General features: G+C 38.8%; 1 protein-coding gene across 1 annotated transcript in view; it reads left to right on the forward strand.

The window, feature by feature from the left end:
* COL6A6 (collagen type VI alpha 6 chain) overlaps window positions 1–14,301 on the forward strand; it is a 136,864-nt gene that overhangs the window by 84,366 nt on the left and 38,197 nt on the right. The window contains exons 24-28 of the mRNA XM_026015506.2: window positions 4,956–5,018; window positions 9,467–9,529; window positions 10,341–10,391; window positions 12,091–12,126; window positions 12,945–13,007. Coding sequence (XP_025871291.1) covers window positions 4,956–5,018; window positions 9,467–9,529; window positions 10,341–10,391; window positions 12,091–12,126; window positions 12,945–13,007 — 276 coding nt within the window. The remainder of the gene's footprint in view (window positions 1–4,955; window positions 5,019–9,466; window positions 9,530–10,340; window positions 10,392–12,090; window positions 12,127–12,944; window positions 13,008–14,301) is intronic.

The raw sequence follows: 14,301 nt of genomic DNA on the forward strand, positions 1-14,301 counted from the left end.
GCTAAGGACAGTTTTTAAAAACATTTAAACTCTAAACATCTCCTTTCTATCATCACTTAACACTTGGTATTGAGCAGTTTTGATTGCAGAAGACTCTGTTAGCAGAGTCTAAGCATGAGCAAAAGACCCAAGAGTAGAGGTTAGACCTGGCCCCAGCTTCCTGCATCACATTTGGAGATTCACATTTTTAAAACTCCAATATCATATCTCAGGTGGTGCATGATTGGTAGAGTTTGGGAATCCTGTCCCAGATATAGGCCTCAAAACAGCAGAGTGGCCAGGAGTTTGGTTTAGAGTCAGAATCAGGTTCAGAACCATTTCACCCTCCTATTAACAGTAATTTCGGGTTAAATGCTTTGACAATCTGTCTTTTATTGGTAAACAATGGTGTCATTGATATGTATCTCGTTTTATTGTAAGAATTGAGAAAGTCCATACAGTGTCAATATATACTTTTTAGGAGAGTGCTTTACACAAAATAAATCTCAAAAGGTTGCCATTATAACAAAGCCAATGAAGATTTCCCCTCTAGCTGGTGCCTTTTTGCTTTAAATGCCCTAATCTTCTCTTTATATTCCTTAGCTGCTTTGGCCTCAAATCAAGGCAACTTTTTGATTCTTTGATATCTTGGGGTGGCAGGGAGTATTTCATCTTTACTTTAAAAATATGGTTCCTTATAGGGACGCCTAGGTGGTTCAGTTGTTGAATGTCTGCCTTCAGCTCAGGGCATGATCCCTGTGAAGAGCCTGCTTCTCCCTTTGCCTATGTCTCTGCCTCTGTGTTTCTCATGAATAAATAAAATCTTAAAACAAAAACAAAAACAAAAACATGGTCCCTTATATAACTAGCAGTATTTATGTAGTAATATATCCAGGTAACCATTCACTGAAGCATGAGGCCCATTTAAGGAGTCACAAACACCAGTCTGGTGTTTTGTGTGGTCCTGCACAGGAAATAGAATCAGATTTTCTGATGTTCTGATGACCAGGCCCTGTCTGCATGCATGCCTCCATCCATCCAAGAAATTTTCTATTTTGGAGGGCTTTCAAACAGGATAATCTCTCATTGTGCTTTTGTGTGCTTAAAGTGACTACACATGAGGTAATCTCCCCCAAAATCTCCTTCATCTCACAGAGCTCTTTATGTCTGAAGGAAGCACAGAAAGTGAGCCCCTAGGCAAGACTTCCAATTTGCCCCTTATTGTCAAGGACAGTTGAAATGTTTTTACTTCATTCTCCTGTGAAATATTCAAAATTTTCAGATGGAAAATCAAATTAAACACATTATTTCATCCTTCTTGGGGGCTATTCCAGGATAGTTATGTGGATAGCTAGAAGAATGGATGGGTGCATTGAGCCATTTTAGGTATTGTCCTAAATTCCAGAGATATGAAGCCAACAGGGTGTGCCCCTTCCTTCAAGGAATGTACAGGCTAATACCTAGTAGATGAGAGAAAGAAAGAAATGAACAATTACATACAGAGTAGAGGGATCTTTAGGACAGTTGTGAGACCCAATACAGACGGGGTTCAGGTATTCTTGAAACAGTGATGCTAAAAGTAAGCTTTTCAGAAGAGAGAGATTGTACCTCTCTCCAGATGGAAAATGGATCAGCTTAAGGGAAGAACTTGCACAAGTGTGGAGACCAAAGACAACAAGAAGTATTTGGTGACTTCGAGATGATTTGAGTGAAACATATAGTGATTGGGATGCCTGAGTGGCTCAGCCTTTGAGCCTCTGCCTTTGGCTCAGGGCATGATCCCGGGATCCAGGATCAAGTCCCACATTGGGCTTCTTGCTGGGAGCCTACTTTTCCCTCTGCCTATGTCTCTGCCCCCCACCCAACCCTCTGTCTTTCATGAATAAATAAATAAGATCTTTAAAAAAAAATAGTCCCAGATGACTACAGAGACATGCAATACCAACATTTTGAGGGATTTTATATATTAATAAGTAAAGACTATCAACGTTATTCTGAAAGCTACTCAGAATTCAAAATTTCAGAAAAAGTGGCAACATCAGCCTGACATTTTAGATCAGAAGGAAAAAGGAGGGAATAATGCATTAGAGACAGGCCAGACTACAGTCAGGGAACCCAGGAATTTAGACAGAATGCAAGAAGGCGTAAATGTAGGTGATAGCAATAGGAATGAAAGAGAGATGGATACAGAAAGGCAATAGAATCTGCCTTTATTTTTTTAGACTTTTTTTAAAAAAAGATTTTATCCATTTATTCATGAGAGACACAGAGCGAGAGGCAGAGACATAGGCAGAGAGAGAAGCAGGCTCCATGCAAGGTCGCTGATGTGGGAGTCGATCCCAGGACTCCAGGATCATGCCCCGGGTTGAAGGCAGACACTCAAACGTTGAGCCACCCAGGTGTCCTGTTTGATGGTTCATTTTTGTGCTCTTGTTCTTTAGAGCTTGCAGAAGCAGCAAATGGGCTCATTTGACAAGTTCCAGTTGTTGGAGAATAAGTTGTAATACTTTTCTTCCTTGTGATTTTTGAAGAATCAAATGAATTTGCTTCTAGTAGATGATCCAATTTCAGTGATCTCCTAACAGGCATTTCGACATTCAGGAAAGCACCACCGCTGGATAGGACTTGTAACTGATAGGTTTTGAGAGATGAGCTAAGGGAGGGATCTAGGATGATACCTAGATTTCCAGCTTGGATTTCAGGGAGAAAATGGGTAGCACCATTCCTTGAAAAGAGAATATGAAACTAAGCATGACTTACACTAAATATCATTATCCTTGGTAATCAATTCCTATGGGGTATCTAATAGACATTTTAATATATGAGTCTGGCATTTAGTTGAGGGATTTGTTCTGGAGATCCATGTATTTTAGGAATTATTTTGTAAAGTGGTATGTGAATCTGTGGGGGTATCACTCAGGAAGAGGAGATTAAGTGAGAAAATGACATCTAAGGACGGAGCAGCAGGCAGGGTACATGGAGATTTAAGAGGCAAATGAAAAGAGGACAGAGAAGGGTCCAGGAAGGCTGGGGTAACAGCTGTTACAGAAATTAATGAAAAAGTTTCAAAGAATACATGCTCAAACTCAAATACAGTAAGAAAAAAAAGAGTCTAACCGGATTGAATATGAAGGTTATAGTAGCTAGCCCCATGCAGTGGTGGAAGTGAGAGTTCTAAGGGAAGGGGTTGAGAGCTATGGAAGGTGAAGAAATTGAGATTCTTCTTTTAAGATAAAGAAGGGGGGGCAGTGGTTTAGTGCTGCCTTCAGCCTAGGGTGTGATCCTGGGGATCAAGGATCGAATCCCACATCAGTTTCCCCTCTGCCTGTGTCTCTGTGCCTGCCTCTCTCTCTCATAAATAAATAAAATCTTTTTAAAAAAATAAGATAGGGGATCCCTGGGTGGCTCAGCGGTTTAGTGCCTGCCTTTGACCCAGGGCGCCATCCTGAAGTCCTGGGTCGAGTCCCACATCGGGCTCCCTGCATGGAGCCTGTTTCTTCCTCTGCCTGTCTCTCTCTCTCTCTCTCTGTCTATTGTGAATAAATAAATAAAATCTTTAAAAAATAATAAGATAAAGAAGGAAGAGGAGGGGCACCTGAGGGGCTCAGTGGTTGAGCATCTGCCTTTGTCACAGGGTGTGATCCCAGGGTCCTGGGATTGAGTCCCATATTGGGCTCCCCACAGGGAACCTGCTTCTCCCTCTGCCTGTGTCTCTGCCTCTCTCTCTCTGTGTCTCTCATGAATAAATAAATACATTTTTTTTTATAAAAAGGAGAGAACAAAATGGAAGTTTGTGAGATCATTATTATCTTTCCTAAGTGACCAAAGTATTGTTCAACAGTCTTTCCTATTAGAAAACTTTTTATGTCCAACTCATTACATTTTTAATTTTTTAAAGATTTAATTTTTTAAAGTTGATGTCATAATTTTTTTCTGAATAAAATTTGCTAAGTATATGCTTACTACACAGATTCGGTTTATTTATTTTTAAATTACAGTAACCATGGCAAAAAAAAAAAGATATTTGAAAATGATTTCAATTCACTGGTGTTGGGATTATTTACAAGTACCTATGTAAACATTTTAACCAAAGGATATTTCTGTTGCCATATGTTTGGATATCCCAAAGGAAAAATCTGATCCCAAGTGTTAACAACATAGGAAGGCAGTTGGGCTTTCTCTGAATTGGGATTTTTAAATGTTCAGCTCTGAAGCTATTCCAATAAAACATGCTTTCTAGAATGTTCAAGAGACTTCTATTATATCAAAGAGATTTTCCAAATAGATATGTGGTATGTTTATCCATCTGTTTAACTTTGGTTATTATGTTCTTCAGTAAGATCTTGAAGCCCTTTTTGTATTGGTCTTTTTCTTGTTAAATTCTACATATTTTACAGCTATTTTTCTTCTAATGGCAGATAGGAGTTTATGTACATTTACTCTTCTAACTTATCAATCAGAAAGAGAAAACTATTTCGGAATACTTATCTGGTATACCTGAACATATTTTGTTATTAATGATAATTATTTTGAGTGAAGTGTCTTGAGTTTTTTATTGGACAAATTTATATTATTTGCAAATAAATATGTTTACCTTAAAAAGATGCTTTCCACCAAAACAAAGAACCAGACATACTTAAAGTCAAATGTCACTTGGAATGCCTTATTTAAATGTTAGACATTTAGCAACATCTGCTGTAAAAGCAAAACAGTGAGAATGTAAAATCTCTTTGGAAAAGAAGACTCACAAGGAAGCATGATCATTTAGACCACATCTGGCATGAATTACTTTATTAATTTTCTTTTATTTACTAGTTTTTATTTGACAGCTGTGGTACTTTTTTCCAGAGCAGAAATCAATAAAGCCATAACTCTTTTCCCATCTGTGGTTCATTTTCCTCTTAGAAGAGACACAAAGGGTTTAAGGGAAAGTTGCTTTATGTTCTGCTATATTTGCAATCCTTGTTTTGTTTCAGGGGCCTCCAGGACGAGGAGGAGAAGCAGGGAGTCCAGGCCATCTGGGAAGCCAAGGAACTAAAGTAGGTCACATTCTTTAAGCCCACCAAAGTTAAGGTTTTCTCCTCAAAGTAAGTGTGTCTGGTTGTATTAGCCAGAGCCCTTTCAACACAAAGGAGAACATCTTTTTGCCCCTACACCCTGGGTTGATTCTTAGAGAGCCAGCAACATCTAAAGATGTGGGTGTGGACCATGATGAGGTCAAAGATTTCAGCTCAGCCTAATTTCATGAGGGGCTACACCCAATCTTAGCTGGGGGGACCTCAGGGAAGGAAGACTGTTCTGGGGCAGACCTTCATTTGTCCCTCTCTTCTTCCCTCTCTCCTCTATTATTTTCTTGTTTCCTCCACACATACAGACTTTTGCCAAACACCTTTTAAGAAAAAGTCACTCTACTGGCATTCTGTGGGACTAGAAAGTTGGCTTCAGGAGAGTGGAGATCTTTGACTGTTACCTCACTGATGCATCCCCAGTACTTTGAACAGTTTCTGGCACATAATTGCTTAATAAATATTTGTTTAATGAAAGAATTTCTGGGTTGTATAATAAATATGACAAGGAATCAATCCCCACAGAATTTAGAACATTTTTAAGACCATGATCTATGGCATAAAGTAGACCAGGATATGGTCTGAGAATGGAGGTTTAAATATAGTATTAGAAGTATTTCTGAAAGAAAAAAAAAAAGTATTTCTGGGCTGGAGAAAGAGCCATCATAGAGGATGCAGACTTGGAGCAGACCCTAGAAGATAAGAAAAACTTTGGCAAGCAGAGAAGAGGCATGGAGGATTTCAGGGAAAAGAAATCATGTGAAGGAAAGCACAGGATTGGAAAATCCTGGGAGTGGGTATTTGGGGGGAAAAATGATCCTCTCTCACAGGCACATAAAAAAAGTCTGTGGTCACTCCCTTTATTAAGCAGCCAGTACAGTTCTATTTACAAGTGTTTTAATGGAATGTATGAACACATGCAGACTTGGAAGGATTTTGAATAAGCCACTTGGTGTAGAAATATTTTGAAGACTGAGGGATTGGAAGCTAGGAGACTAGTGGATATGTTCTAGCAGTCTCTAAGAGAAGCAGCGATTAGATGCCTTAATAGAGTGAAGACAGAGGGGCACATTATGATTCTGGAGAATTCCTCCAGTAGGAATCTAAGGTCGAGAGCCTAGATGACTCATAGGCTTCTAGCATGAGTGTAGTACCATCCTAAAAGTAGGAAAGCCATCAGAAAGAGTGGCATAGGAGTGAAGGAACCACTTGGTTTGGGGAATAGAAGAAAGGTTTTAGGGCTGGTAAGAGATGTGGTTTCAGAGGTATTTGGAGTTTTAAAAAGACTCCTGGTGATGTCCATTTGTAAGAAGGGTAAGAGGAGATAGTGAATTATTAGAAAGGAGGGGAAAGAAGGAAATGCATACTGGATGCTGAGAAGAGTAGACGAAGGAGAGGTCAGATGTAGAGCTGGTGCAGAGTAGATAGGGAAGGGGGAGTGAAGAAGCTATGGCCTCTCATGGCTCAGATGCTCCAAATAATATTTTCAAAAATGTAACATTTGAGAGAAGAAGAAAGAAAGGGAGACAGCCTGCGAAGGACTGAGCAATGTGTTAATGAGGAAGAAATGGATTCAGGGCTATAAACTACTCTTTGAAGAAGCTAGGCTTGGGGGCAGGGGAAGGACATTAACTACCAGTCTAGGATAGATTGGAGCTGGGTATTTGTTCTCAATGATAGGACTGTAGTATGTGTCTTAGCAGAGAAGACAAAAACAGAAGAAGGTTGAAGATGTCAGAGTAGATAATTAACTGAGAAGTTTCTTGATACAGAGGATGAGAATGAGAAGAGGGGATAGCTTTGTAATGAAGATCTGCTAAAAAGGGCTAAAATAATGGAGGCCAGCAGTTGAGTTGCAAGGACCATTGACTGGAGGGTGAATGATATACATGGATAACAGAGATAATCAACTCCAGGGGGAAAGGTCTGCTACAGCAGTCATAATCTGGAAAGGAAAGTTGGAACAGAAACAATGCTGCCTACTTGCCCTGGAGAAAAGGCTATAGGGGATGTGGTATCACTGGTGAGAACCAAATTTATCTTACAGCGAGGAAGGATTTCTGTCTGTGTGCAGATGCCATGGATACATAAAGTCTACTTATAAAATGAAAGCACTCCATATGACAGAGGGATCAAAAGAGAGTTAGGAAAGAAGGGCCAGGGACTTTTTTTTTTTAATTTTTTTTTAAATATATATATTTTTTATTATTTATTTATGAGAGTCATACAGAGAGAGAGAGAGAGAGAGAGAGAGGCAGAGACACAGGCAGAGGGAGAAGCAGGCTCCATGCACCGGGAGCCTGACGTGGGATTCGATCCCGGGTCTCCAGGATCGCGCCCTGGGCCAAAGGCAGGCGCCAAACCGCTGCGCCACCCAGGGATCCCAGGGCCAGGGACTTTTAAAGGGTAAGGGACAAAAATTTGGAAGTATACACCCTCAAAGCAAGCCCAAATCCCTTGGGAAGTCCCAAGAGAAGTTGAATCCTCTTAACTCATTATTAACTGAAATGAGCCCCCCAAAGACTTACTCCTACCTTATTCCAATAAGCTCAAATTCCCAGGGAGGCAAGCAACTCATGATTAATACTGGGCTTAACACCTGGCTGTACCAATAACAAAGTGACTCCGGACAAGCCTTAAAGCTTCTTTTGATTCCCTATATTAAAGCAGATGTTCTCAAGTTTCACCATGTATAAGAATCAGCTGAGAAGCTTATTTAAAAAGGCATATTCTTGGGGGATCCCTGGGTGTCTCAGCGGTTTAGTGCCTGCCTTCAGCCCGGGGCGTGGTCCTGGAGTCCTGGGATCCAGTCCCACGTCGGGCTCCCTGCATGGAGCCTGCTTCTCCCTCTGCCTGTGTCTCTGCCCCCCCTCCTCCATCTCTCATGAATGAATAAATAAAATCTTTAAAAAATAAAAATAAAAAGGCATATTCTTGGGCTCCATTACCAGAGACCATACCAGTGGGGTCCAGGAATTTCCTTTGCATGTGGACCTGAGATAACCTTGAGGCAGGTGGCCTACAGAGCATACTTTGAGAGCCACTACCCTGAAAGAAAGATATCAGGGAATGCGATCTTCCACTTACCATTCATGAAACCCTATTCTATTTTAGTCTCAGAGTTCAGTACTGGTGGACATTTGTCCACTTGGACTTTTCACACTTCACTGGGTTGCCTTTCTATCCTTAAAAATGAGTTAACCACTCCCACTTCTTAAGTGTGGGCTGCGCACCCTTCCACACTCCTTCTTTCAAAGAGTACATTATAGGAAGAGAAGGGGGGGAATAACTAGACAGTGGGGAAACTTGACCATCAGCCAAATGGTAATGGTTAACATCAGTAGTGATAGCCACATTGACAGTATGTTCTCTTGATATGTTGTGGTGAGAATGGCACTTTACCTCTATGGTCTTTACCCTCAAAACCCATAAAACCCAACTTAATCATGAGGAAAAACCCCAGCTGAGGGACTTCTTACAGAATACCTAAGCAGTACTCCTCAAAACTGTCAAGATCATCAAAAACAAGGAAAATCTGATAAACTCTGTCATAGCCTAAAGGAACTTCAGGAGACATGATACCATATCCTCAATAGGATCCTAAAACAGAAAAGGGGCATTAGGTAAAATCTTTAAAAAGAAATATGAATAAAGTATGGGCTTTAGTTAATAATAATGAATCAATATTCATTGTGATAAATGTGCCCTACTAATGTAACTAATATAATGTTAACAATAGGGGAAGCTAGATGTGGAGTATATAGGAACTCTGTACCTCTTTAACATTTCTATAAATCTAAAATTTTAAATTTTAAGGTTTTTTTTTAAAGAGCTAACCTTCTTTTGTAAAGCTGTGTTAATTTTAACTTTCCCAAGTAGCTGGGCTTTACTCAGTGTAATACAGAGATTGATTTATAACCCACTGTAGATGTGGAATTAGTCAGAAGTCAGAAACTATTGCCAGGGATGTCATGCTACCTTGGTTGTTTTGATTAGTGCTTAAAACTAGATTAGTAAGTCTGTTGTCTTGGAAGAGCCAGATGATTTGATGGATCATCTTGGAAAACAGTCTTGTTATTTTTTTTAAACAGTATAGAGCTTCCTCTTTGACTCATGGTAAGACATTTCCAAGGGCGTGGTTCATGGCACTGAGCTGCCAAGATGGGCGCTTGCAGTAAACAATGCATCAGACTTGCTGAGGCTTCATTCATCAATGGAGGAGACTTCACTGGCCAACAACAGCAGTTCCTTGCATCACTTATACAAGTCCCAGTCCACAGATCCATCGTCACTGTGTGTGATCCACATGCATGCAGTTGGATAAGCAACTATTATCTCAGTACCATCGCTTCCAATTTCCTCTACAAAAAACAACAACACAACAAACTAATAAGGACATATTTCATTGTTCTGTTTGACAGGGAGAACCTGGAGATTTGGGAGAAAAAGGAGCTATTGGCCTCCCGGGTCCTCGAGGCTTACCGGTTTGTGTTGATCACTACTTTTGACCTGACTTTTGACCTTGGAATCTTTTAGTTCAATAGATATCCCATGTGGTTCTCTGAAGAGTGCATTAAAGATACCATCCCAGGCTAGAAATTGATAGCTTTCTAGAAATTGAGATATTATCGTCAACTTGGATTAGTTCCTTGGACAGCTTTCCTAAGGTAGCAACTTCCCAGGTACCAAACAACCTAGCTGGGATGCTTTTGAAGCCAAATGATAAACTGGACAAAGCTTGTCTTTAACATCCCCGTAATTCTTCTTCCATTCTTTCCTCCCATCAGAATCTGTCCATCAGAAACCCAGCCCACACTCCCCTAGCACTCAGGACTTCTCACAAAGACCTTCTGCAAGGGCCTGACAATAGCCACTGCCCAGGCATTTAGGAGGTGTTATTTTCATCTAGCAAGCTGAAAGTGAATTACAGCTAAGGTGTTAAAATACAGGTGTTAAACAGAAGACCTAACACTACTATCTCCTTTTATTGAGATTATTGTGCACCTAAAATTTTCCCACTCAGTCCTCATAATAACACCATAATTATATATAATTTTTAGTCCCAGTTTACAGATGATACAGGTGAGCCTGAGGAACAATGCACTGTCTATATCTGTCAGGGGGAGTTGTCTTTAGTGCCATTATCACCAATGTTAGTGGTCAGGCCCAGAGGGAGACTCCTGCTTCCTGCTTTCACCTAATTAAACCAAAAAACCAGGTGTCTTGTCCCTATGTGAGTAAGCCTGCCTCCAGTTTGTAGTCTGAGATATTTGTAATTAATGCCTTTGTTTACAGGGTGATGATGGCAACCCAGGTTATGGTAGCATTGGAAGGAAAGGAGCAAAGGTAAGACACATTCACTAGAGGCTGGACATTTCCACTTATTTTTGTTGTTGCTTGTTTTTGTTTTGTTGGTCTTTTTTTTTTTCCCTCCCACATTTAAGAGAAAATAAAGCAGTGAATAGGACCACCTTGGTCATTTAGAGATAGATTTTGATAATTCATCTTTTGATATCCCTTGGAGACTGTGGTAGAAGAAAACACAATTTGATTCCTTAAGGTGCAGGCAACAACTGAAACTTGAAAATTAATTTTCTGTTCCTTTGCAAAGATGTAGGGCCAGGGCCTGACTTGTTCCAGCCCAAACAGTTTGTCTAATCTTAGCAGCTCTGTGCTGGGGTTTACCGAAGGAGGCATTCCAAAGTTTGTTCTCAACTTGGAACATGTTAATATGTTTCACCATTAGGGAGAAGTTTTTGGTGTCTTTCTAAATTCACTGGGCCAAGCAACAATTCAGGAAAAAAAACTTTTAACTTTGTATCAAAATTATTAATTTATATTTTAAATATTTAAGTGTCTGAAAGTAAGATAGATAAATTTACAAAACCTATATACTTCCTATATACTAACAATTACCACTTAGAAACCATAACAATATCCACAAAAACATAAGAGTTAAGAATATCTTTCTGCAAAATGTTTGAGACCTATGATCAAAAATCACTGAAATAAAAAAATAAAAATAAATCACTGAAATATAGAACTTCACTAAATAAAGATATCCAAATTCTTGTTGGAAAGTCTAAAACACTAAAAAGGATCAATTTAATTCCAAGTGAAATCCTGCTAGGAATGATGCAAGAGGCTGTCTGGAAGGATAAACCCCAAAAGCTAAAATTTCTTTGAAAAAAAAAATCACTAATGAATGAGACATTTCCAGTGAAATTTCCCTTTAAAATAGAAAATTAATTGAAAACAATCTCAGTATCTGAAAAAGGGAAATATTAAGTAGCTTATAGCACTGGAATATTAGCCATTTTTTAAAAATGAATGTATATGAAGTTTATAATCATGTAAAATTCTGTGACAGCATCCAGTAAAAAAAAAAAAAAAACGGAAAATATAAAAAACCCAAAAACAAGATTTATCCCAGTTTTTCTAAAAAAGCATTTTGAAAAGCTTAAAGAAAATATAATAAAACATTTACAATGGTTCTGGGTAGTGAGATTTGGATGATTTTTCTTCTTTCTATTCTTTTGCATTTTATATGTTTGAGGAGACACTACTTATAATCAGAAAATAAACTTTATTTTTAATAAATTTTTTTCATCAAATGAAGATTATCAGATGTCTTCAATTATAGTCCATGAACAAAGTAAGGTAAACAGAGGACCAGAAAACCAATGATCGAGTTTAGGCTCTGGGCTTCTCAAATTTCTCCCCTGAAATATGTATTAAGAAGACTGTTCCAGAAACATTTGGCCATATAGCCAGCTATCCTGTTAAATGCCTTCAGTAGAAGGAGAGCTGATTTATAATTCCTCAGATATGCACATTTGTCCACTTATCTAGGTTGTCATGGTATTTTGGTATAAGTAGCTTAATTTAGAAATTGGAGCTAGTTTCTCAGATAATGCTGTACAGTTTCATTTTCCGTTTTTTTGGCCCTTTCTTGATTCAGAGATACTAAAATCAATTAAAGCAGCAGCACAAACCTACCTCGGTGATATGTACACATATTAATTTTCCATACTGTCAATTATAGGGGCAAGATGGATTTCCTGGAGAAAGTGGACCTAAGGTACTGTGTATTTTCATATTAAGTAGAGATTGATCAGAAATGTTCCTGAGGCTATGAAATGTATCACAGGACAATAGAAGAAATAATTATAAATGAATAAAAAGATACCTTTAGGGGTACCTGGGTTGGCTCAGTCAGTTAGGTGGCTGACTCTTGATTTTGGTTCACGTCATGATCTGAAAAAGAAAGAAACCTTTATGAGGGAAAAGGAGGACAGAAAGAAGCAGCCTTTTTTAGAATTTTCATTTCTAGTTTTTAAATTCATAAGCAAAGGAAGAAATCACCCTTATTTTTCTTCTCACACGGACTCCTTCCCCTCTATCACGTGTATTTTCTCCTTTGCTCAAAGGAACGTAAAATGTAAGGAAAACCAAAACCTGAATTCACCTGGTTCAGTTTTTCCAATGTGATTATACCTATATATAGGTAATCACCTTCCACTAATAAGTTAGCAATGATGCCTTCTACCTTAAGGCTTTCATTTTTGCTAGAAACGTGTACTGAGCTTAGTAGATGCCAGGTCCTGTGATAGGATCAGGGGACAAAATAAAGGGCACTGTTCATGTCTCCAAGGAGGCTGTGTTTATGGCTGAAGAGAGGGATACAGAAGTCAAACAAGGAGGCTGCAGTGTGCTGTGTAGAGAGCTAGAAGAATGAGGGAAGGGAGTGGAGAAGGTAAGGGAGGGGAGACACTTGAAAGAAGACTGTTGAAGAATAAAATATATGAAAAATGTCTTTATGTCAGAATAAATTTAAACACACATTGAGATACAGCTCTTTGATTTTAATTACCATTTTATTTTTCTGAACTTATTCAGGGTGAGATGGGGGACCTTGGTGGTCCAGGAGAAACTGGACCCAAGGGAGCTAGAGGCAAGAGGGTAAGCTTCTTAGAGCCCCAGTGCCTTATCCCCTCAGCTACTTTGGGAAGTTCTTTTCATGCTTTTACAGTCATTTGAGTTGTCACTTGCTCCCCCAAGACCTGCACAATGTGTGTGTGTGTGTGTGTGTGTGTGTGTGTGTGTGTGTGTGTGGTGTTAAGGGAGACCTGGGGAAGGGAGATGGGTATAGGATTCATCCTTCAACACCAGCAAGAAGGCAAATAAGTGGTTGCTTTTAATGAACAAGTTTATCTGTTCTGGCTGCCACCATACTAATTCTTAACCCTGGAGATAAGATTTTGTTTTAGGCATCCTTGTGGTCAAAAATAGTTTTGCACTGGCAAAATATGGTCAGTTTCATCCCATCTCCCTGGTAGATTTAGTTCAGCCTAATGTCCACTGGCATCTTGTTCTTCACGATTAAGCTTGTTGAGCTACTTTTAATGAAGCATACCCTAAGAGGTCTTCTCCCCATTTAGCTTAAGAGAATATGTGTTAATTTTTATGAGAAAGTTTCCATTTATTATGTGACTGAATGTGTCCTTATTATTCCATAGAAGGACTTGGAAATTTCCTAAAGCTTTGGATCACTCGGAATGAGCACAAGTGTGTGGTATAGCCCATAGGCATCAGCATATTTGGGTTCCAGTGGGTTAAGAATAGATTTTTGCACTTGTTGACTCTTTATAGGTATATACACTGTGCATAAGTGACAGAGCTACTTTGTAAAAGAGACATTCTTGTGATAATTGTCTCTCAATGAATTTCTTTGTTTCTTTTCTTCAGCATAGCACACTGATTGGGTAAACTCCTCTTAACACCATGTTAATTAGCAGGAAAAGAAAAACAAAGTGATCTAACGTGGCACTTGAGGTGGTTTTCGAGTTTTGTCATTGTAGTTCATTTTATTCTGATCCAATTTTTTATTAAGTATAACAAGAACTTTATGTACAGAGAATTGTTTTTTTCCTAGCTCATTGTTCCCCCACTCTTCTAAGGGATCCTGTAGCAGTTTCTTTGCTCTTCTATGTTCATTCTTTTTTGCATTACACTTGACCATTTCTACCTCTGTGACTCTCTTTCCAGGATTTTTAAAAATTTTATTGAAATATAGTTGATACACAATATTATATTAGTTTCTGGTGTACAACATAGTGATTCAGCAAATTATATAGATTACAAAATGCTTACCATGATGTGTAGTCATCATCTGTCACCATATGTTATTACAATATTATTGATTATATTCCTGCATGTATTGTATTTTTCATATCTGTGACTTACTTATTTTATA

Source organism: Vulpes vulpes, chromosome 11 (assembly GCF_048418805.1).
Source record: "Vulpes vulpes isolate BD-2025 chromosome 11, VulVul3, whole genome shotgun sequence".
Taxonomy (NCBI): Eukaryota; Metazoa; Chordata; class Mammalia; order Carnivora; family Canidae; genus Vulpes; species Vulpes vulpes.